At 56.1% G+C, this 23,541-nt stretch overlaps 2 protein-coding genes and 1 long non-coding RNA gene across 3 annotated transcripts; all 3 read right to left on the bottom strand.

Annotated features, from left to right (window-relative positions):
• Positions 1-307: 307 nt before the first annotated feature.
• LOC121082358 (hydrocephalus-inducing protein homolog) lies at positions 308-9,603 on the bottom strand. Its single transcript, XM_040581691.1, has 13 exons — positions 9,548-9,603; positions 8,883-9,051; positions 8,365-8,603; positions 7,927-8,041; positions 7,074-7,278; positions 6,481-6,716; positions 5,717-5,868; positions 4,564-4,756; positions 3,914-4,022; positions 3,065-3,328; positions 2,338-2,483; positions 1,775-1,996; positions 308-587 (listed from the first exon to the last, which is right to left on the bottom strand). Exons 3-13 carry the CDS (start codon positions 8,598-8,600, stop codon positions 423-425), a joined length of 2,043 nt encoding a protein of 680 aa, XP_040437625.1. The 5' UTR covers positions 8,601-8,603; positions 8,883-9,051; positions 9,548-9,603; the 3' UTR covers positions 308-422.
• Positions 9,604-9,612: 9 nt separating this feature from the next.
• LOC121082357 lies at positions 9,613-11,631 on the bottom strand. The gene is made up of 3 exons (XR_005825992.1): positions 11,507-11,631; positions 10,546-10,645; positions 9,613-9,647 (listed from the first exon to the last, which is right to left on the bottom strand). It is a non-coding gene; the product is annotated as an uncharacterized LOC121082357 (long non-coding RNA).
• Positions 11,632-12,477: 846 nt separating this feature from the next.
• LOC121082360 (hydrocephalus-inducing protein-like) lies at positions 12,478-22,361 on the bottom strand. Its single transcript, XM_040581692.1, has 13 exons — positions 22,127-22,361; positions 21,329-21,502; positions 19,969-20,177; positions 19,397-19,549; positions 18,890-19,073; positions 18,261-18,402; positions 17,237-17,396; positions 15,918-16,547; positions 15,253-15,426; positions 14,724-14,926; positions 14,363-14,545; positions 13,999-14,118; positions 12,478-12,655 (listed from the first exon to the last, which is right to left on the bottom strand). The coding sequence occupies exons 1-13, from the start codon at positions 22,359-22,361 to the stop codon at positions 12,478-12,480; spliced, it is 2,745 nt and encodes a 914-aa protein (XP_040437626.1).
• Positions 22,362-23,541: the final 1,180 nt, after the last annotated feature.

The raw sequence follows: 23,541 nt of genomic DNA, 5'->3' as shown, positions 1-23,541 counted from the left end.
TGGACAGGATGAAACAATACATGATTTGTTTAAAGAGAAGAACAGCAGGTGAGACTGAACACAAAGCCCTAGAAGGGACTCGAGTCCACATGTGAGGCATCTCCAGGCGCCCAGGATGTGTGGAAGCTGAAACCTCAGAACCAGCAGGCAGCAGCACACACACCCCTGCCCCCACCCCCCGCCAGGCCTAATCACCCAGTTAGAAATTAGAAGAGGTTTATCAAGTGGCCAAACAATAAACATGTCAGTGTTTTATTTTTTGCCTTTATTGGCACTTTATTGCCTTTATTTTCACCAGACCACGAGCAGAAGGAGAAGCAGAGGCCACCAGAGAGCACGGCACAGCTCCGGCGAAGCAGGCACCAGGTCAGCCCTGGGCAAAGGCAGCTCCCACGCACGGGTCCCTGCCTGGCCTCTGGCTCTCACGGGAATGTCCTCGTCTGGAAGGGCAAGGTCTCCTTGCACTGAATCGTGTCCGTATCCAGCTTGAGCTCAGCGTAGTCGACAACAGCACTGAGGCAAAGCTCCACCTCACGGCTGCTCTCCTCCAGGACAGTGTGAGCTGGTTCTGGGTCTGTCTCGATCACCTCCAAACAGGAAAGGGAAGAATCACTGAGCAGAGCCTAGAAAGCCCGGCTGAGCAAGAGGAGGCTTTTGGCCTCCAAGATCAGCCTCGTACAGGGGCTAGAAAGGACCATTCCCATTTATTTCCCCGGGAAGGTGACAAAATTTAACCCTTCCATTACAGTGTTTGTTTCTACCGACTGAACACCATAATCACCACCATGACTGAGAATACACCCATGGGGACAATGACTGGGTCATAGGTACCTGTCCCTGTGTTTCAACCCTGTAGAGTGTCAGACCTTTTTCATGGCCCGCTACAGATCCAGCAGGCCTCTAAATTAGGATTAAGTTCCCCTGTGGGAGTTCTGTGGATGGAGAACCCCAAGACTGAACAAAACCAGAAAGCACCTTTTCCCTCTTGTCTTAGCGGGAGGTGCTTTCCAGACACCATGTGTGGGGCAACAGCCACGTTGGTGAGGGCTGGGGACGGGCGTTTTGGAATGGGGACGAACTCACTAGGAAAGCCTCCGACTGCTGCTGCTGCTGATGGGGAAGAAGTGTGGTTTACAGCTCTTAAAAAGGCTCAGAAACTAGGGAGGAACACGTGCCAGGTACGTGTGTGTGGCACTTTCTGGAGCGATGCTTCTCCAGACTGCTGCACGACTGCCACGCAGCACCTGGGCTGCTCCACAATGAGATATCCCACACAACATGGGCACCACCACCAAAGTCTCTGCTATCGGTGTAGGCAGAGCTGACAGCTCACCCACCATGTGCCGGTGGGCTGGCCAGCGCACACACAAGAGCACTAGTGTGGCTCTCCACTCCAAAACAAGAGTCAGAGTGCAGCGCCTTAAACTCCTTGTTGGTGAAAAGGCACTGAATTCGACGAAGAAATTTTAACACCACAAAACGTGATAAAATCGTAAAATGTGCCCTCCCGTTCAACACAGGTTGCAACACTTCAGCTTTTGGCAGAGACCGGTAGTTTGCATGTGGCTAAACGTGTCTTGTCAAAAGACCTCCCCATTTTGTGTTGGTGTCACAGGTCACTGCATCTGCCTCTCCCCCAAAACGCACTGCGGGTGAACCTCACGGGTGGATTAAACGTCAGGAGGACGCAGGAGCTGCTCAGCCAGCAGAGATGGTGGCCTGCCAGGGTTTTTTTGTAGCAGCTCCGTTAGCTTTTCCTGTTTGCATTTCTTACCTTCTTCTTCACAGGCCACGTGGCTCCTGGGCCCCTCATGGTGGTATCCACCCACTTGATGGTGCGCAGGCAGTCATCCCAGTCTTTAATCTGCTCCGGCGGCAGCGGGAAGGTGATCCTAGCCACCTTGCACTTCACAGGGTGCATTTTGAAGGTGACCGCGACATCCGATTTCAAGGTCACTGTGATGGCCTTAGCACAGCCAGCATGGAGGTGTCCCACCTAGGGAGAACCAGAGAGCCAAGACCTAACTGGAATCACTAGCAAGGGCAGGACTGACAGCAAAGAGATCGATCGATGTGGTGAGCAGCTGTGCCAGGAATCTGCCTCTTACCGTGTATTCATCTGGGGTTTGACAGAGGAAAATACAAAAGATGCCACCTCCCGTAACACTGAGCCTTTTCTGTGGGGTTGACAGCCCCGTGCCAGCTAAGCCAGGGATTGCAGCTCCTTTGTGGCACTGAAACAGGCTCTCACCGGTACGTGGTGACTCCCTGCCAGCTCCTGGGAACCCGCCGGGCAGGGCTGGAGCAATGGGAAAAGGCAGAGCCACCCAAACTCACCTTGGGGGAGAAGTGAAATGGGGTGTCTGCCAGCCACTCAAACCGCATCGCCTCCGTCCTGCTGCGGTTGGTGACGGTGAAGGTCACGCTGTAGGGTTTCCCGATGTGACAGTCCCCGAACGGGATGTGATTCACTCTGGCAGCTGCTAGGAAGGAGAGCAGGAGGTCTCAGTGTGCCTGAGGTCCATCCACCCCCCTCACATCCACAGAGACAGGCGTGGCCAACTCTTCCTTGCTCCAAGCCTTCCTCCCTGGGGAGACGCAGTTCCCCATCCTACCGCTCCCATGGAAGCGCCCTGCCACATCCCTAAACCCGTGGCTGTGGCTGTGCAGAGCCACGCAGCACAGCATGCACTGCCCCTCTGCACAGAGCCAGCACGCTCCCAGACCGCCAGGCCAGGGGGTGACAGCACAGGCTGCGTATATCGAGGGCACAAATCATTAGACACGGGCTTCATCTCCATAGCATACCATGGGCTGGCAGCCCTCCTTTTGGAGATACTCAGCTGAACGCGGGTATCTCTGACCCTTCCCTGCTAGCCTGCAAGCTTCTCCCTTGACAGACGATCTTCTCTTCTGCTCTCAAGCTGCCTCTTAAGCCTCTGCAGGCTACAAAAGGCAGCAGGATCTGGCTGCTAAAGCTGGACCGCAGGTGCGCGGCACAGGGTGAGCAGAAACGTCTGTTTTCCTGTTCCTTGATCCACCTGGGCAGCCTTTCCTCTCTTACCCTCAATTACGTCTTCCTCTAGATTGCCCTCAGCATTCTCCTCCTCCTCACTGTCTGCCACCAGTCCGTGGATGTTATCTAGCGTGAAGTCATCCTCGTAGCCTTCGCCCACCAGCTGAATGTCGGTCTCCTCATACGGGTTGTTCACCACCGACAAGTGGATCCTGCCTTCCACACGTTGGGCCAGGGTGGGTTTGAAAAGCACGTCAAACTCTGCTAATTCCCCACGGAGCAGGACCAGGAGAGCGGTGTGAGGCTTCCTCTCTGCACAGCAATGAAATCAGCGACAAGTGATACAGCTGTACCGCTGAAATATTTCTGTGGGGCGTAAGGGGTTGAAACCCAGCTACCTCTAAGCACAGGTTCTCCCACCAATGGTGCCAGACCCTCCTCCTATGCTCACAAGGCTACGACAGCACCACGCGTATCACTGCTGAAGTGCCTTAAACACAGGTTAACACCCAGCGCTCACTCAAACTGCAGTCAGTCAGCTCCTGCCACACGTAAAGCTGAGCCAAAGAATGGGTTTGGCTTCTGTTGGCTGGCTGTGGGCTCAGGGGCTGCCTCCATTCAGGCTGCTACTCCCACACGCAGCAAAGACCTCAGATGGTCCGCTGAAGTGGTGACAGCCCCCCGCAACTCAACCCACCATGTCCAGAGGAACAGAAAAAACTTCCAACCACTTTCTAGGAGGAAGCCGTGCGCAGAGTCCGCATGAAAAGCTGGGGGTACAGAGAGCCCCAGCGAAGAAACAACATCTAACATTTGGCGGCTGCTTGGCCAAGCCAAGAGCAGGGCAGACACTTCTCCCCTGTGTGGATGACCGCGCTTCACGCTTACTGGGTTTACCTCCTGCAGGAGAGTCCTCCTTCACGCCCCCAGCTTGGTAGACGCATTGTGTGGTGGGCCTGGCTTTCAAGAAGAAAACTCCCGCTTCATCCAACAGGTCTATCGTCAACTGAGAAAAAGGGACACAGAGCACAACCACACTGCTGTGGGTACAGGGTGACACGTGGGTTGGCACCGTACTGGTGCTGGTCCAGCACGGGGCATCCAGCATGCTTCCCCGCTTCAAACACAGCTCTTAGCTAAACTTACAAAGTTCAAGTAAAACTAGACAGAAAAAAGAAGCGTTCAGAGGCGTTGGGATACAAAAGTAATGAACAGAATTTTTCATTAAAGTGTAGTAAAATGGGATCAAATACAATCTAATGCAACTAGGACACCACACGTGCCCACCCGAGAATCAAAGCGTGAGAAGAGAGATGGGGGGAAAACACCCCACCAACTTTCTTGCGTTGTATTTAACTGAAAAGGATAGGCTAGTCAGAAAAATCGCATTTCCAAGAGGAACTCTCTTCCTGGAAATTACAAGTCAGTCATTTGCGTAAAAAGAATTTCTGAGAGCTGTTTCCAGGTCTGCCATGCTTCCTGGGACCTTTTCTCCACGAGACAAGCACTTGTTCCCAGACCAGAGCGTTCCCTGAGCAGGTCCTCACCTGGACAGGTAGGGTGCCACCATTATGAAGGACCAGAGGGAGCTTCTGTGAATCACCCAGCAACAGCTTCTTAAAGACCAGCAGAGGGTTCCCTCTCTTACTGTGAAGTACCGGGCGCAGGACTGTCACCCGAGGCAGAGTCCCATCTCCACTGACACCGAAGGTCAGGCTTTGCGCTTTAATTGCTGCAGGGCTGCAGGAAAGGCAGAGGAGAGATCGTGACGGCCGGCACTAACCAATTTCCCACCTGGCAAGCAACAAAGAGGGGCCACCCACTGCATTTTCCCTGGCTGGTGCTCCTGTACCCCACGACACAGGTCTCCTCCACCCCCCTCCTCCCAATCCAATCAGGGCCATTCACAAGAGCTCTGAAGAGCCAGAGCCTTCCAGAGTAGCAGTTAAAGAACATGTCACTGAATCGAATCATGCAGCACAGCAGGTAAATAATGAGGCGACAGCTGAGACATGGCAAATTCATTGGCTGCAATGATATGAGACACATGCAAAAAGCACGAGCGCAGCATGGAAATAGTATAAAAGCAAGAAGGGAAAAATAAATAGCACCGTCAGTAATGATTATTTCCAAGGACGCTAAAAAAGGAATTGCGTACTAGAGCAGAAAGCTGACTTGTCCTGACTCAGCCACTAAACGGCTGGGGAAGAGCCGGTCAGAGCCCTGGTACACACGTCCCAGGACAGGGGAACTGGGCTCCTCTTTTAGAAGGGCTCCAGTCGCTCCTTTGACAGAGAATAGCTTAACATACCCCAGGTAATCACATACAATCATCTCATTTTAACAGAAACAAGGAGGAAATAATGCACGCTGGCTGGCTGGCACAGAAACGGCTTCATCTAAACCTTTGTCCTTGGAAAGCCCCAGCTCAACTGTTGCACATCTCCATTTCTTGCTGATTCACTAACTCCCAGCTGGCCACCAAATGCTGCACTGTCTTCACAGTCACTCGCAGAGGCTAAGCTATAACCCCTTCTCTTTCTACTCTGTCTAGTAGTTACCGCCTCCTCTATTCTCTAATGCTAAGCACTCTGCCTAAGGCTACTGAGAGCATCAGGGTTAACAAGAGGTCGGGGTCCTCCCAGAGGAGGGGCAGCCATCAGGCAGGTCCCCCCGCCCACATTTCACAGGGGGACTTACCTCGCCAGGACATCGAGGGAAGCCTCAAAAGTGCACTGGTAGCTCTGCATCATCTGTGGAGTGAAGGTCACCGTAGCAAAGGCGTGGGAGCAGCTGGGCACGCACATCCGAACGGGATCCACCTTGAAAATGTCACTGATGGGGCTGTGAAACTTGGGGGAACCCACAGAGCCGTGTTAGGAGGAAACATCCTTCAGTGTTTCGTACGCAGTCTTATTCTCATATGCGTCACCGGGAACAGCCCCAGACAGCGTGTCTCCCTTCCTGCTTGCCCTGGGCAGGCTCCTTCCATCGCAGGGGTGACTCCAAAGCGGTGCTGACCTTGCACAGGGAGCCCAGGAGCGCAAAAGCTGGCTTTGAGCACTGGGCAGCCACCCCAGCACACAAGGGAGGGGGGCACTGCACGGAAACCCCGCAACTAACCTCAAACTGGCCTTTAAAGAGAAGGAAAAGGCCAGGGAGCCTGAGGGAATGGTCTGCTTTGAGCCCAGGCACGTCAGGCCAGTAAAGGCCCCCTCTGAGCGGGCTTCCAAGAGATGTGCAGAAGGGTTTGGGTCTCCCACCAAAGACCCAGCCAGAGCGGTGAGCCAAAGCCTTGCTCGAGACGTGCCAAATTCAGAACTGCCACCCTGGCACTGCTGCTCCCCCCTGTAGCCTGACCTGCACGGAGCTGGACTAGTGCGGGCAAGAGGAAGCAACGAGTCTGGAGAACAAGGCAGCGCAGCCTGTAAAGAGCAACGGTCACCTTGGCCTCTTGTTCTTACCTCACCGGCGATGGGTTTGATGGAAAGGACCACATTGCAGGGGACTTTGTTGACATTGTGGATCTTGAAGCGAGCTGTGGCCCGGTGCCCAACCCGAACGTCGGTGAAGATAAACTTGTTCTCATCTCTGACATACACACCCTTGTCTCGCATCGTCTGCGGGGTCTGGCAGAGGTTGACGTTGCTGCAGATTCGATGCTCCTCAAAGATGGACTCGATGTCATCAACCACAAATGCTGTGGAGCAGAGCAGAGGGAGGGCTGAATGCTGAATTCCTGATGAATTTTTCGGGACCCTGCTGGCCTCTCGGAAGGCTTGATAAACCCTTTCTGCCCAGGTCACTGCAAAACCCAGCCTTGGGCGGGGAGTCGGCTGCGAGGATGGAGCTCAGTCCCAGTCAAGGAGTATTGCTTTCCTTTTATCCTTCCATGCATCCCTCCCAGCCTCTCCCCGCTGGCTGACTTGAAAAGAACTGCAACCTCTGAGGATTTTAGGGTTTAGCTTCAAGGTCAGGGCGCCTCTCTAACCAAGCAATAAGTTCAGGTGCTGACCAGAAGCAGGTCTGGCTGTGGGAACCTGTGGACGGGGCGTACCTGGGAGGCAGGACTCAGCCAGCAGGGTATAGGGGATGCCGAGGGGATTGTCCTGGGGGTCTCTGTCGCTGATATCGATGCGCAGGTGCTCCTCGCACGTCCCCAGTGATCCCGCAGAGCAATCCACCGTGATCATCTGCTGGCCCCCAGGAGGGATGGAACCAAAGCCAGGGTACACCGTGAACATGCCTAGAGTGACGCGAGCCTGCAGAAAGAGTCCCAGGAGAGGCTGACGTCCAGCAGCCCAGCCTTGAGCATCCCCAGCAAGGAGTACGCCACTCCTCAACCTCCAGCCAGGCCGAGCCCCCAGTCCCAGGGCAGGGAGGGATGACTCCACGGCCCAGAGGCAGCCCCAGGACGAGAGGGACAAGCCAGGAGGAGCTGCAGGCCTATCCTGGCTGGCACAGAGGACGGAGTTTGGGTGTAAAAGGTGAAGGTGCTAGCTGGGATCCTCCAGCCTCAGGGGTAAAACAGGAGAGCAGAAATAACTGTGAGAAGTGACGGGAGGGAAGGGAGGGGACTGGGAAGACGAAAACACAAGGTCATCTGGTATCTATGGAGTGGGACTTCAAACAGGAACGTGCCCACATCTGTGGTATTCACAGTCCTATTTTGGCTAGCAGCCACCAAAACACGGGACCTGCTCCTCTCTCTTGACCCCACAACTCCAAGTCTGAGCCAGAGCACGGGACTGTCAGTGCAACTGAGCAGCTCCTGCCTCTGCTTGTGGCTGGGAGATGACAGACCTCCATCGTGCAGACCATGTCCCACCCCACGGTGTGACACGGAGCCCCCATCAGCGTCCTCCCCCAGCACCCGCAGCAGTGTGTCTTGGGGAGCGGGAGCCACCCACCTGCATGGAGGGGCTGGCAACCTTCTGCAGCGAGCGCTTGCTTTTCTTGGCTGAGGAAGTCCTTTGGTGTAAGTTCTCACTCTTGCCAGAGTGGGCAGATTTCATTTGACATCCACTAAGAGGAGAAAGCAGAAACATCCATCATGCTGAGCCCCCACCCTGCCTTCCTCTGAAGCCAAAGCTGACCTTCCCCTCCCCACAGAGGAAAGCCTCCCTGCCCCTCGCAGCCCCCGGCGGCACCTCCTGCAGCTTACAGACAGCTCAGCTGTATCACCAGCTTTGCCCGACACACGGGGACACTGAGGCACTTTTCCACTCCCTGTTCACAAGCAGGTGACGTGAACTGGACAATAACCCAGGTGTCTGGGCTGCCTGTCACACACCAGCCACGCTGTCGTGCCTCCTCAGGCAGGACAGGTGATGCAGGTCTTCTCTCACCTTTTCTCTTGCAATCGGGATGCGTCCTGGTCTGCTCGGTAGATGAGGAATTTAAAGTCAAGGCTGCCTTTGTTCTCCAGCATGAAGGTGCAGGTTTTCCTGCTGCCCTTCACCATGGCACCGAAGTTGATGAGCGAGGCGGGGTGAATGCTGTACTTGCTGAACACAGCTTTCGCCGACACCCTCACTGGGATGACGGCGACGGTCTCGCCTCCTCCGCAGATGCTGGGCTCCATCACCTGCAGCCAGAGGAGGGCTTGGTAAAACCAGCAAAGAGGCCGGCCTCTGACTCTGTTCCCTGATCCCATCCCAGGTCCCCATCAGCTCATCCTCCCTGTTTCAACGCCTCCTCCGGAGCCAGACTTTCAGCTCCGCTTAGGAAGCATCACAAATGTTTTCTGAGACATTGCTGTCACCTACGAGAATTACCCAGCTAAAGCCCTCCTTCCAGAAGGCACCTGTCCTGCTCACGCTCCCAAGACGTGCTGTGCCACCACTGCCTGGCTGGGGCAGCTCACCTGGTAGTGCAGGATGGGTTTGTCCTCGATATTCACTTCCGTCTTGGGGTGGAAGAACACCTGGACCTGCACAGGGCGCCCGGAGGCAGCCAGCAGGCCCTTCTGCGGCTGGATAGTGAAGTGGCTTGCCAGGTCTGGTATGGTGGTGCCTGCAGCTTTCAGCTGGAAACTGGGGAGAAAGGGAAGGAACAAAGACCTCTGCAGTTAAAAGTACAAGTGCCACCAGCACAGCCAGGACTTGACATAAGACCATAAAAAAATTAAAAGGGAAAGAGTCCAGCTCTGCTTGGGGAATCTCAGATCTTGAGAGAGTGCAGACCATCATGAGTGTTGCAAACTAACCTCGACACCCAATTTTCTCATCCCCTCCTTTAAAGAGTCATAAAGAGAAAGGAGCTGCCCCTCAGAGGAAGGCAATGGATCTCAGCAGTGAGTGGCTTCAATTTCAGGGCCTCTCCTTCTGGTTCCTGCTCAGCTATGAAGGACTTCTGGTGTGGGGCTGCATTCTCCCTTAAAGTCTTTGAGATTAGGGAGCCCGGGCTTTTTATTTAACCAGACCACGAGGCAGCCAGCACGGGAAGCGGTTCTAGCCATGGGCAGGAGGAGAAGGCAGGCCTGGGCAGATGGTGGCACCACGCGTTCACAGAGCAGGCAGCTGGACCCACCTGTACGCAATCTCGTACTTCCCCTTGTTCCTCAGAGTCAGCACTTGCTTCGCATCATCCAGCACTTTCAGGACTCCAAAATCCACGGTGCCACCTGCACCTGCAGAAAACCCGCAGAGCCAGGCAAGAAACGGGGAGTATTAGTGAGCTGCTACAGACCACACCAAGTGACAAGACAGATATTTCAACACTTCCAGGCCAATTTCCATTGGCCTCTCAATACCGACATGGGGCTTATAAGAAAGGTGGGGACAGGTGTTTCCTGGGGGGCTGTAGTGACAGGGCAGGGGGCAATGGCTTTGAACTGGAGGAGGGGAGATTTACATGAGCTGTTGGGAAGAAATTCTTCACTGTGAGGGTGGCGAGGCACTGGCAGAGGCTGCCCGGAGCAGCTGTGGCTGCCCCACTCAAGGCCAGGTTGGACGGGGCTTGGGGCAACCTGGACTAGTGGAAGGTGTTCCTGCCCATGGCAGGGGGGTTGGGACAAGACGATCCTTGAGGTGCTTTCCAACCCAAACTGTTCTATGACACTTGGAGTTCTCAGGCAGCCCAAAACCCTTCTCAGGCAGCCCAAAACCCTTCTCAGGAAGTTTCCGTTCTTGGAAATTTTCTTTAGCTACTTTGCTGCCCTTGCTCTTCTTACTCGGAGAATATCTGCAGGGTTTAGCAGGTGAGGAGCTGGGTTTCTGTCTTCTTGCTTCCAAGCACTGATCCAACAACTTTATGTGCCCTGCTGAGCCCTCAGGAGCTGCCAATTGCTCGCTCACATCGCTGTGGTTTCTAAGCCCCCAGACCAACCTGCACACTGCAAAGCTCAGGGGCGAGAGACTCGAGGCTGGCTGTGCCCTGACAGCCCTTCATTCCACTCAACCTGCAGGATACGCGCTTTATGTGACCGGGCCACGCTTGCATGCTACCCCATCCCAAGCGCTTTGGTTGCTCACCTGCCAAGGCAAGGCAACGCACCCAGACTGCTTTGTTTTGGGGCATCCACTGACCTTTAGGAATGTTGATGATTGGAGCAACATCATAGCCCTCTGCAGAAATGAGGATATTTTCGGTCTGGACAATCCCCAGGATGTTTTCTGCATCTGAAACCTGAGGCAGCGAGAAATGAACACTGCTTAGACCGTTCTCTTAAATTCTTTTGGTAGACAACGTACGAGTCCTTGTCTCTGCTGGCTGCTTCCACCATGGCCTCCCCTGCTTGACAAGCACTTGTGGATTCCCAAACTCTCCCAACCTGCTCATCTCACGGGCTGACCCAGCGAGATGCTGCTGCAGTAAGAAGCCCTACCAGCCCAGCTCTCCACTCCTTCAGCAGGGAGTGCTGCCGCGGAAGCACCCGGGGAGACACAGCGATGGAAAAACAACCTCAAGAACTGTGAGGTGTCCCAGAGCAGGTGGCATTGATCCTCAACCCTCTCCTCTTCAATCACCCAGCATCCTCACTGAAGTGCAGCCCCCAAACCACGGGGAACAAAAGCCCAGGGTGACAGCTTGTTGCTCTCCGTTAAGAGCCCCGGACAGGCTCCAGCATGGGCGCAGGGAGCACGCCGAGGTCTGGACAGCCAAACAACAGCATTCAACCATGCACAGCGGCAGGGTGGCTGTAACGCGGGCTCAGGACACAGCGCCTGGTTGTCTGGGCTGACGCAGATGCTCAGGGATGCACCATGTGCTCTGGTGAACCCAGGCTGAGGCAGCAGAAGTTGGGGTCACAGCAGCCTTGTGTCCCTCAGGTGCAGCTCTCCCTGGCCCGGCAGCACACACGCCCCCTGAAGCTCAGCTATAAGAGCAAGTTCCTTGCCGCTAAGGGCCTGCCCCCCCGGCGATGCGGGTAGAAAGGAACCTCGGGAAGGCTCATCCTTTGTCCCCCTCTTTGCAGGGAACCCTTCAAGCACAGCCTCCACCCCAAAGATCTCGTTGCCCTGCCAGGGAGGGCACAGTCCCCCTCACCTCCAGTCGGATCTTCTTCTCAATGTTGAGAGCCTTTGTGGGCTTGAAATACAGATGCACGTCAAACTCCGTGCGCGGACCAACGATGCCCTCACGTTGTGACACGGAGAAGTCCTCGCCCAGGTTTTCCAGCCCACGGAGCCGCCAGGCCACAGGCAGCAGGGTGCTGTTTCGCAGGACCAGGGTCTTGCTGTCCTCCCTGCAGAGGCAGAAAGACACCCTGCACCAGCTGCTCGATGGTCAGGATAGGCCTTGCAACTGAATGCATCTTGGAGCAGCCCTATGCATTAGTTTATATATATATCTTTATCTATACACATCCAGTATTTATAGTATCCATAACACTAGTTAAATGTTTTCTCTGTGTCACAAGTCTCAGAGGTGAGGTCCTGGGGAAGGGCTGGGTGCTAACGGTGTATCCAACAGAAGGGACATAAGGAGGAGCAACTGCACTGCTCTCCGAACCAGCAGACGAGATACAAATGAATCAAGATGCCCATTGCACCACGTTGCTGGGGGGCTACGGAGCTTGCGGCTGTCCCGAGAGAACCAAGCCAGCAAGGAACGGTGAGCAAGAGACCGGGAACTGCTGGCAGAAAGAGGGACGCCAGCCCAACACCCAGCCTGAAGGGCCATGCAGCCAGCCAGAGAGGCTGAAGGGGAGCTCACCGACAGCACCCGTCCCCAGCAGAGGGGCCGTGGGATGACTGACCTGTGCAGAAGCAGCCTGTTGAAATGCACGTGCTTGGGGCTGACCCTCAGCTCCACCTTCACCCCCTGGCAGCACAGGGGGAAGACCACCGGCTCTGGGTTCTCCTTAATGCGGCAGACGAGCTTGTCTTCCACCAGACCAGCTGAAGTGGGGTACGCCCAAATGCTCAGCTTCTAGCCCCGTCCCCGAAACAAGAAATACAGAAGAGCACTCAGTGAGCAGGAGGAATGGCTCCTGGGCACTTACACCAGTGCCTGCCCTACCTGCTGTCCCCTACCTGCTTCTCGTTCGGTTTCAGCCTCATGCTGGGAGGTTCTACAAGGAACGTGTCCGCCTTGAGATCGCGCTCAAAGGAGAAATGCGCCTCTACTTCCAAGGGGGTGACGTTGAGGATGGTTAGCGTCTCACAGTTGCTGGGACAGTCCAGTGCCTTGTACCTGTCCGCAAAAGGGGAGAAGGCTGCAGAGGAGACCGTCGCCTTCATCCCACACCAAGGAAAGCGCCATGTCCTGGCAGCGGGAGGCTGCACTGCAAGACCATGTTCCAACAAGCAGGCCAAGAAAAAGGATCATTTTCAGGGGCACACTGGATGCTATGTGTGTCCATCCTTGCGTTACTTTGATGTCCACCCCTGTACTTGGTGCCTCCAGCCCAGACACGTGATGATGCACAGGCCACTTAAAGAGCATTTTACAAATTAGAAATTCAAAGATGCCTGGAAAAACAGAGGTACTGCAGGCACGTGGGTTCTCCCCCTTTCTTTGTTGGGTTTCCTTCCCTGCAGGGTAGAAAGAAATGCTCTTGGAAAGAGCTTTTAAAAATAGTTTAGCTTTTGTCTTCAAAACAGTCACGAGATTGCCTTGTATTTCACAGGTTAGCTCAAAGTCTGAGGGAAGGAAATAGGGAGGATTCATTCCCAAGAGGAATGCTGAATTTAAAAAAAAGGTCCCTTCCCTCGGGTATGGAGCAGATTTGGGAGTTAAAGGGTTAAAAAGCACAAACAGAAACCCAAGGCCATGCAGCAGCCTGACTAAAGATCCTCTTTTGGTTTTTGAACTGTTTTGATTTCATTTGCTTGGGTTGTCAAAATACCACTAGCTCTCCAGAGCTCCCATGAAGAGGACAACTTAATTTCTAATACTGAAAAAAAAATCTATGTTAAAAATAGAAATGCGCCAGCAGCTACAATGGCAACTTTTTCAGGCAGACTTTGTCCAGCATTGAGGACGGGGAAACAGAATTTCCATTTTCATTCCTCTGCAGATCCCCCACGCCCCCATATCGGCAGGTCGAATCATAAGGCCTTACTAATATTACAAACGGATGAATGTTTTACAAAACCATCAGCAGAATAATTGCTTGTTCAGTCCACCTGTAGAGCTCAAAGCACTTTTAAAAAACACCATAAAGTTCATTTCGTAGGTGGCGAAGCTGAGATGTGGTGGGGGGACACAAGCTGCTCCAAGTGACCTTCAGGCTGGAAGCAGCACATGGCTCTGGCCACCAAGGCACCCACCAGGGAGGAAGATCAGCTCCGTCTCTCCCCTGCTCCTCCAGGACTCACTTGCCCATCATCTGCTCAAGTTCACACATCTGTGGCCCTTCAGCCCCCTGCATCTCCCAGGCAGGTCTCCACCTGGGCCTGCCCTGAATTGTGCCTCTGGGACGGCTCGTCCCCAGACGTGTCCGTGACAGCACGAGGCCCTGGAGGTGCCATCCCAACGTCCCATGCTGTGCAGGCAGCACATCAGGATGCTCGCTCAGGGCGGGGAGCACGTACCAGTCTCTTGACTTCCCACACAGCAGCGGTCCAAAGTGGAAGACACCCGTCTCCGTGACATACTGCTTGAAGACAATGTCGTCGTCTGCCTTGCTCTTCCTTCGGTGGGGAAACACCAGCCTGGGCAGAGAAAACAGGGAATGAAGAGCTGTGAGATGCTCCAAGTAGAAAACCTGGTCAGAAAGCCGTAACCCTTACTGGTGGCCGCGGTACCAGTACTCCCAGCTCCAGGCATGGGACAAGATGCTGGGCGGCTCAGGCAGCACGCTCTGCCCGAGCCAGAAGGTCACCGGGGTACAAGGGGCAGCCCTGGCTCTGAGCCCAGGGGGGAGCAGCGTGGGAGGCTCCCAGGGGCAAGCCTTACCGTGGGTCTTGGCTGATGGTGGGGTACAGGCAGGTGCCCCTGCAGGGCAGCTGGTACAGTCGCTTTGTCCCCAGGATCTCGAAACGCAGCGTCTGCTCAAACTGGCCCAGCACCGTGGAGCTGAAGTGGACCTTCAGTTCCACCTCGCCGCGGGCAGGCACTATCCACCGGCAGCTGCTCAGCCTGGCAGTTAAAGAGAGGGCTTCAGACACGGCTAATGAGCAAACAAGACGAGGAGGAGGGCTGTGGACTCGCCATCCCACGGAGGCACCAACAGAGGGGCCCTGAGGAGCTGGGGATGACAGACCTCACTTGACAGGGTGGCCGCGAAGCAGAAGGATCTCCTCAGCCCTCAGCTCACCTGACATGTCTCGGCGGGGATGGGACCGTGTCCTCGCCGCTTTGGTGCGCCCCAGGAGAAGATACGGGTCCTTCCCTGTCCAGCCCCTGGAGACATCTCCTGCCCTGACTGGAGCTCTGCTTCTCTCTCGCAGCCTCCCAGCTGCCCGCAGCTTTCTCCTCGCTCGACTGGCTCCTCACAGGGGCGACCTGCTCCTCTGCGGTCTGAGCCACAAGGGGAGGGAGAAAACAGAGAGGTGAGACCTGCCCCGAGACATCCCCCTCCGGGAAAGCAAGCTGTGGGTTTGTTAACAATTAGGGGAAGCACTAAATAAACAACCACATCTGCCCAGGGACTTGGTCTTCCTCATCAGGTTTAGTTTTGCCTACAACACTCTCCTTGCCCAGGACCTCAAGGCAAGGCGAGGGCTTGAGGTGTTTTTTTTAAACCGTTATTCTCATCTTACAGACATCACAGTGATCCTTCCCCACCCACCCCCCTGCCCTGGCACCTTCACTTCGGGCACAACGGGGGCATCCACGAGACTTACGGCAGCATTCTTGTCTTCTTCTGCAGTGGCGCCTTCTGGCACAACAAAGACAAAGTGCTTGAGGGCTTCTCCTGCTGCAGGGGCCATCCGCTCTGCCGGGTAGTGGATCACGGAGTAGAAAGCAGTAGGGGGAATGGGAAGCCCGGAGGGACCCAGTCCAAGGCTATCCAGGACCTAAAGCGTAAGAGAAAACCCTGTTTGTACCCCTGTCACCTTCATCCTCACACTCACTCCTTAAAGGCACGGAGCTTTCGGCAATGTGGTGGGGCTTTATTTATATGGGGCACAGCGCTTCTTCATGCCCAGTGGAGTGGGCAGGCTCCAGAGCAGTGCCAGGACCTACAAGTGGGACCTAGAGAGAAACCTCTCCCCGGAGTGACTCAGCTGAAGGAAACCTGAGCTGCCCTGCCCTGGGACCATTTGCAATGATTTCCAGGCTGGGAAATTCTCTCAACAGACGGGATGCTTGTACAGAGAGCACTCCTGCTTCCCACCCACCTGAGGGATGGTGAGAACCTCCCCCAGCCACGGGGCTGCTGCGGAGCCATTGTGGAACATCATCGGTGGCCTGGACAAGGCTCTGTGCCATTGTCACCTGGTGGGACACGATGCACCGGGGCCCAGGAGCACGGTAGGCTCAGCCTCCGAGCCTCACAGGGCTTTACCTGCTCTGCCGCTGGCAGCTCGCTGCTCTCCAGGATCTTCCTAGTCACATCTTCTGAGCCCAGCACCTGGATGTCCAAGCAGGGCACCCCGACACCCTGGCCTCTGGCTGACACTTTTGCACCTTCCCCTTCCAGCTGAGGTATTCTGGCATCCTCAAGAGCCTTCAGTTTTGCCAGATGCTCTTTCTCCAGCCTTTCCTGATGCTCCTTCTCTCTGTCCCTCCGGCTCCTGGGGCTGGATGCGTGCTGGGGCTGCTCTTCTGCTGGGTGCCGTGCGTCCTCGTGGTTCAGGGGGAACAGCAGGATACCCTGAACCCTGTCCCAGGATGCCAAAATACGCGCAACATCCCTCTGCAACGTCTCATAGATATTAAACCTCAGGGCCAAGTTCTCGCTGTCACTCTGGGCCTCATTTTTGGTTTCGCCCTTTTCCAGGTCTGTGGGGCATGCAGCTGCTGCCAGGTGGGCATCCATCAGGGTGACCTTACTCTGCTTTTGCTCATCTTCCTTTGTGCAACGTGCAACAGAGCCCAGGTGCTTCCTTACAGATCGTGTCTTGACTGCTCCCTTGGCGACCTCCGACCTGTCGCTGCTGGATGTGTTGGTGTTGCTGGCGGGACTGTTCACGCCCTGGGCAGGAAGAGCAGAAAAAAGCCGTGAGCATTTCAAAGCAAAAATGATCTTTACAGTAGCACCCCAAACCTCCTTCGAGACCTGTGCTAGGCACCCTACAAATCCCAGTTCAGAACATAGCTGGTACCCGGTTTAGCTCAACAAACCAAACTCTTCAGTGTCAGACTGATGAGGGGTCCTGCAAACCAGCTGAGGAACAGAACAGGTTCCCAACCCAAGCAGAGAACTTAAGACACCTCCTTACTCCTGTGCGGCTGGCTGATTCTTTGCAAAGTCTGCCTGCTAATGAATACCTAAGGCCTGGGGGCATCTCCTGCCAGACATGTAGGAAAAGACCCCACATCCCAGACAGATCATGGCTCACAGGTGTAAGTCACAGGCAGAGTGGGAAGAAACGCTGGACTAAAACTACCTAGGGCTTCAGTAGTCAATATGTGGAGTTACATGAAGCCAGGACTCAAAGGCAGCATGATCTTAGTAGAGCAGCTCTAGCAGCAAACCCATGGGAAGACACCCCGGTGCAGCAGCAGCACGATCAGACCCCGGTGGTTGTTTCCCAGCGCAGCCCCACATGTTGCTCCTGCCAGGTGCTCGTCCCCAGCACTGCGTGGGGCTCCCTGAGGCACGGCGCAGCTCCGTAGGAAGGTCCCCAGGGCTTTCAGTCATCTCTGTAAACAACCACGCACCTGCCTGACACCAGGCCGGCTTTCCCTCCTCAAAGCATTCTCTTGGTCTTTTCCAGTCTTTCTCTTCCCCTGCTCAGAATTCTTCAGCTCTTCCTCCTTCAAGCGTTCCAGCTCCTGCCGACGCTTTTCCTCAAGCTCTCGAGCTAGCTGCTCCATCTCCCTTCAGCAAGCCAAACAGAAAACACGCCCGAGAGTCACCACCAGAAGTCTGGGCTTGCCGCCAGCCCAGCTGGTCCTGCACTTCATTCCCTGACCCTGAGGCCAGGCAGAACCGTTAGGCCATCTCTGTGGACCTCCCTCAGCCTGGGGAGGCTGGGAATATCCCAAGTGAGGAGAGGTGGGAGGGGACCTCCAGGGCCAGCCAAACCTCAGCCTTGCTTCATAAGGTCAGCCTGGGCCGAACGAAGTGCGGAAACACACGCTCGCTTTAAGCGGGTCCCCCTCCCAGTTTCGGACTTAGCCTGTGCATCCTCCTCAACCCCTGCGGCCTCCCCTCCTGGGCTGCTTTGCTGGATCAGAGCTTCTCCCAGGCTGACCTGCTGCTGCAGCTGAGGGTGAGCCCAAGAGCCACCGGCTTCTATGGCCGGTGTCGCTCAGGAAGGAAAAACCTGGGAGACCAGCAAGGACTTCCCCTACGGCAGGACTGGGATCTAAACCAAGCCAGCACGGCTGCGCCTCACACCAAGCCACACCACAACCCCTCTGGTGTGGGGAAGAAGGGGGGTGAAGATGAGAATCAACGTAACTAACTTAGAGACACTTCTAAGAGCAGCGGCCAGGCAAGCCCAGAGCCCAGGTGCCGGCAGCCACCGTCTAAACCCGCGGGCTCCCCGCTCAGCTGGAGAGAAGATGTTCTCTCCCGGGAGGAAGGGCCTTCCTCTGCTGGGAACCTGGGGGTGGAACTGCCCGCCTGGAGCAGACCCTTTCGGGCCTTCGCTCCGTGACCCCTCTGAGCTCAACCGAGGTCTCCGGAGCAGGAAAACCCTGCAGGGGCACCCTCCTGGGGAGTTACAGGCGCACAGACCTCTGCCTCCTCTCGCGCTGGACTTGGCGTATCTGGTTATGAAGCTGAATTTTCTGCTCCGCAGTGAGGGCATCATACTCATCCTCGTCCATCTCCCAGAGACGTTCTCTCTCCCTGCGGGCAGCTTCTTCCTGCTCCCGTCCTTCAGCCAAGGCCAGAGGAGAAACCATTAGCAGAGCTTGCTGTTGGGGGTGAGCTGCCAGGATTCACAGCTGTGTCCCGAGCCAGCCGATCACCCTGCCAGGAGGTGCTGGGGAGCTCACAGCCCTGCTCCAAAATTCAGATCAGCCCCTGAACTATCAACAGTTCACGGCGAGTTCCCGCGCCTTGCCTGGCTCCTGCGCACCAGCGTGGCGGGCAGCTGCTGCTGCTGCTTCGGTCCTGAGCCACAACAGCTGGCACTTGTGCCCAGGCTTTCACGGTAGAGACCAAGGGAAGTCTTCACAGCCTCAGCTCTGCTCTGCTGCATTTTAAGCAACTGTGAGCTGAGCGCTGGCTACACCCAGGCAGAAGGTGGAAGGATTAATAAGACCACTTCTCACAAGCTCTGCTGGTGACCCAGATACACACAGATAAGGCTGAGTGCTTGACAGGGAAGATTTGAGAGGTGCGGAGATGAAAAGTCTCACCTTCCTGCTCTTTTGCAGCTGTCTCCCTGGCTTTAAAGGACACATAATCCTGGAACAGGTTCACGACATAGATGTGAGGCCGATTTCCAACAGCTTTGAGCAGGCAGAGGAGAGCAGATGCCATGTTGTGCGCAAAGAGGGTTTCCAGGCCATCAAACACCACGCCCTGGTAGCAGTCACTCAGCTGCGAATAAAGTTGAAAGGGAACAGCTTTTCTAGCCAGCTGTGGCACACACGGGGCTCTCAGCCAGTCAGTAAATGTCCTCTGTCAGCAGATGTCAAAGGACACCAGCCATCGTTGTGTCCAGCGCATCGGCCCAGACAAGCTCTGATCTTTCCCCACGTTCTGCCACCTTGGGGCATCTGCAGCTTCCCCCAAGGATCCCTGCGTGCAGCTCGGGGCTCCTCCGAGAGCAGATACAGACCTCCTCTCCAAACTGCCTCGCTGCCTGTCTCTCCGGAGCAGGAACGCAGCATCTGCCCCCACCCCACCCCACCCCCACGTACCTGGAGCCTTTCGGAGAGGATGGCCACCAGCAAGTCCTCGGGCAGCACGCAGCTCAGACAGCCCAGCCCTCCCTCTGTGCTGCCACCGATGCTCAGCCATCGCTGCGCAGGGACGCAGGGAAGGGGAGGGTGGAGATGAGAAATGGAGGAGCCCTGCAATGTTGAACGCCACAAGTAAACCAAACCACTTGGGTAACCCCTGAACAGTTCCAACTGCTGGGCTTGCAGCCAGGGTTTCCCACTAGCGGGAGGCTCAAACCAACCCTGCAGGCCAGCAGCTCCAGGGGACAACCCTGGAGGACACATCCCGTGGCTTGCAAGCCCCCGGCACAGCATCCCGCAGCTTTGCCCACTGCCTGCGGCCACATTAGCCAGGGCTGCGCTTTGCCAACAAACTGTTGAGGCCCAGTCGAGATTTCTGCCAGAGCACAGGGGTTTGTTCCCACCCCAAGCATGCCCAGCTGGCGCTCTGCACCACACACCCACACACCAGCCCCACTCTAAGCAGCCCCTTCGCTTCTCAGAGGCAACAGAAAGGACCCAGGCATTAACCAGCGCAGATCACGCTTCACCTGGCAGCTTGTCGAATCCCTTCGATGCTGTTCCCGGGATTGGGATGCACGGCCATCCGGCTTCCTCTCGCTTGCTGCAGTGCTCACCGGCCTTTGGGAACTCGGGGACTGCAGGCTGCCGTCCTCCCCAGAGCTGGACTGGCGCAGCGCTGAGCTGTGCCCGGCCTTGGCGCGGCACTGCACGCTGAGAGAGACATCTGCATTGTGACCTGCAGAGGGGACAGATGGCTCAGCGGGGCTGGCGATGGGTGCTGCGGGGAGCAAGCAGGCACCTTCCACCCCTGGCAGGGACACAGCACTTGTCCCCCAGCCTGCTGGGCACTAGCAGCGCTGCTCTCCAGAAGCAGCTCCTGCCCTGCTTCCCTTACTAGCACGATAAAGCTGAGAGAGGACGGAAAGGCCAGAGAGTTTGTCGTGCACAGCCCCGTGTCCCTCCTTAATAAACATGCACACAGGTGACACTTTGCACAGCAGCTCCCCTATGGATCAAGCCAAAGATTCGTCCCCCAGCACCATCATTTTCCTACCTTGCACCCATCCTGCCTTCTCCCGTGGAGACTGTAACGGGCAGCCCTGCCCCAGCAGCATCACCCGTCTCCATGGAAGCTAAACCCTCTGCCTGGGATAACCCCACCTGGCACCCAGAGCCTTTTCCCTTCCACCAGCTCCCAACCACCCAGGTTCAAAGCTGAGCAATGTAAAACGTCCCCTGCCAAGGCCAGCGTCTGGCCTCACCCTGCAGAGCTCAGGGCAACAACTGCCCAAGAAAGTTTCCCCAAAGTCTCCAGTCTCACATGGAGCACAGCACAGCACGTGCCAGCTCCGCAACCTGACAGTGTCAGTATAGGGGGGGAAAAAAAATACATTTCCAGACAAGAAGAGCTCATCTGCAGTGCGTCTCATCCAAAACTCCTCCAAGAGGTTATTCTTGCCTTCCTCTCATGTCTGTGAAGCCACACTCACAGTCAGTCACCTAGAGCTTAATGAGCCACTTCGGAGGGTTATTCCTTGTTCAAGCGGGCAGCAGTTCTGCCTGATGGCCACAGGGAGCAAGCTGGATTCAGCTCGGAGAAAATGTGTTTATAAAGCTCTGAGAAAGGTATGGGTGTGCTTCACCACTCCCAGAAAAAGGAACGTGTGTCAAGAAGCCCAGAGGCAGTAAAAATGCCTTTGTCTGGCCCCTCAAAACAGAGCTTCTTATTCACCCGAGCTGTGTTATGAAATGGCTCTGCATTTCTACGCGCTTGCACCCGTGCTCCCCAAGAGACCCAAGGGCTGCCAAACTCCTCTGGAGCAAGCAGAAGCAGGTGGCCGTGGTGGGTTTCCAAAGCGCCGCTCTGCGCCCAGTGTTCCTCCTTACCCTCATCCTCTGTCTCCTTGTGGCTCTGCTCAGCGGCAGCCCTGATGCACAGCTCCCGGGCACGGAGCCCTGCCGCGCTGCTCCCGTCAGAGATGGCTTCTGTCACCACGGCGTCGATGGACAAGCAGGCAGCGCCGTAAGATTTGGACAGGGCAACCGCTGCCGCTGTCTTTCCTTGAGAGAGAGAGGAAGGCGGCTTGGTGACATTTGCAGGTGAAGCATTCTCAGCGACAGGCTCTGGAAAGCCCCCCCAGAGGCTTTGCAGGTTTCAAGGGCGTTCAGAAAGCACATGTCCCTTTAGGGGACACCACGAGGGAGGCAGCTTCAGCACGGTCAGAAGCGCTGAACTCCAGAGCCAGGTGGATCGCCTCCACCTCCGGTTCAGCCCAGGACTTTGTCCCTTGTGGTGTGACCTCAGCCCTGGGCCAGGACATTGTTCCGAGCCCTGGCCCACCACCACCGTTCGCTACCCTGTGCTGGTGGGTGCCAGCTGGGCGCAGTCTGGGGGTCAGCATGGGCTAGGGGCTGCTCCCATGAGGAAACACGGGCACCAGGCAATGTGGTCCCATGCAGCAAGAGGGACATGGCCACCCCATCTGGGGGGACAAGAGCCTAGCTATAGGGACACAAGATGAGCCACAGCACTGCCACCAGCTAGGCAGAGGCCTGGGACCGTTTCACGGACCAGCAGAGCTGTGGCTTGCCTCGCTTCGCTTCAACTGGCCGACCAAGCACCACGGCCCACCAGGATAAGTCTCTCCTGCTTCCCGCTCTCCTTGCAGCCAACAGCTCACGTACCTGTCCGAGGTGCCCCATGGACGATGATGACGACCCCTCTGCGGCTTCCGCCTGTGCGCCGTTCGGCAGAGATATCGATGCCCAGGTGGCGGGCGATGGCCCTATGGACAGGGCTGTCGGCCAGCTCTCCTGCAGCCTCCTTGCTGCTGCTGCTGCTCTGCTGGTGCTCTGCTGTGTAGAACCAGGTAGAAAAGTCAGCCTCCTGCCTCCCTGGGACCCTGATCGCCCTCCCCATCCCCTCAGATCCTGGGAGAGGAGACTGCTGCAAGCAATGTCACAGCCCAGATCTCATCGTGCCCGTCCTCGAGGCTCGCGCAGATCCAGCTGCTGGCGAAGGGGCCTGTTCAGAGCACAGTAAGTGGGGTGGCAGGAGGAGGAAAGAGCATCTGGCAACACCCACGAGGCCTGGGCCACATCTTCCATGAACCCTCCCCACGGTCCTCATGGGAGTTTGGTCCCGGGTCCTGGTGCCTAAGGGGGGTGGCAGGTGCAACTGGGCACTGGGAACAGTCCCGAGGGAGATGGCACCAGGCTGCAGTGAAGCAATGGAGGTGGCACTGAAGTCCACCGCTGGGGCCCTTTTGCCACAATGGACAAAATAGGTGAAGAGCTTCGGGTTACCACCCGTCCCGCGTCTTTCCTTAACACCTTCCTCCTCCTCTTCCCCACATTCAGATTCTGAATTCACCCTGTTGGACTGGCTTTCATCGAAAAGGGAGGGGGGAACGACCCAGCTACGGGGTGAGGTGCTGCCAACAACCCCAGCGGAGTGCTTTCTGCCCCCATCTGACAGGTGCCAGGCACCTTCAGAGCTGGCCGAGGAGGAAGGACGTGGGGAAGGAATGGCAACCTGCTCTTGGCCATTCCCACTTTGCAGGGCCACAAGCAAAAGCAAAACTCTCCTAAGGAGGGAGACTCCCAAGGCACCGAGGAGCCTGTCCAGGGGTATTCTGAGCTTGTGCTCGTGTTGCCGCGAAGGAACAAATCTAAACCAGCTCGTTATATTAGACTTGGTCCTACAGGCTGAAGAACTCATCTGAGCCTGCTCTTTGTGGCTGAGGGACACAAGGGGACACCCTGATGATTTCCCCAGTGTGTGGCACTAAGATATGAGCTTGCTTTAGCTGCACTCAGAGCTGCGAGAGGATGCGTCTTACAAGCCACAGGTTTTCACCTAGCAATTCCTCCACCAAGCTGGGGAACAGGCGGCTGCTAAAAGCACGGGCTTTCCGTGGAGAATGAGGTCATGGAGAAACTCGGGGGCACGCAGCCTGGACTCCCTGCTGTGTCCACACTCAGGACAGACCATGCCAAACCCTCACCCTTGTCCTGGTCCGCTGGGTCCCCAGTCTTGGGCTTTGCTTGATCATCCTGCAGCCCCTTCTGGTCCTGAGAGTACTCCAGCACCTCTGGGG

Source organism: Falco naumanni, unplaced genomic scaffold (assembly GCF_017639655.2).
Source record: "Falco naumanni isolate bFalNau1 unplaced genomic scaffold, bFalNau1.pat scaffold_80_arrow_pat_ctg1, whole genome shotgun sequence".
NCBI lineage: Eukaryota > Metazoa > Chordata > Aves > Falconiformes > Falconidae > Falco > Falco naumanni.
The sequence above is the reverse complement of the archived record's forward strand: the minus strand, read 5'-3'. Positions and strand labels throughout refer to the sequence as shown.

Bases quoted from the DNA above. Each gene is read 5' to 3' on its own strand.
- LOC121082360 (XM_040581692.1), bottom strand. From the start codon at position 22,361: ATGGGGAGGGCGATCAGGGTCCCAGGGAGGCAGGAGGCTGACTTTTCT. The intron at 16,548-17,236 runs GTGCGTGGTTGT...CTTCCTGCCCAG, and splicing joins GCCGGCCTGGTGTCAGGCAG to GGCGTGAACAGTCCCGCCAG. The intron at 12,656-13,998 runs GTACGTGCTCCC...TTTTGCGGACAG, and splicing joins TGTGGGAAGTCAAGAGACTG to GTACAAGGCACTGGACTGTC.
- LOC121082358 (XM_040581691.1), bottom strand. From the start codon at position 8,600: ATGGAGCCCAGCATCTGCGGAGGAGGCGAGACCGTCGCCGTCATCCCA. The intron at 7,279-7,926 runs GTGGGTGGCTCC...CTCTTTCTGCAG, and splicing joins TTGCCAGCCCCTCCATGCAG to GCTCGCGTCACTCTAGGCAT. The intron at 4,023-4,563 runs GTGAGGACCTGC...CCTTTTTCTCAG, and splicing joins GTGGCACCCTACCTGTCCAG to TTGACGATAGACCTGTTGGA.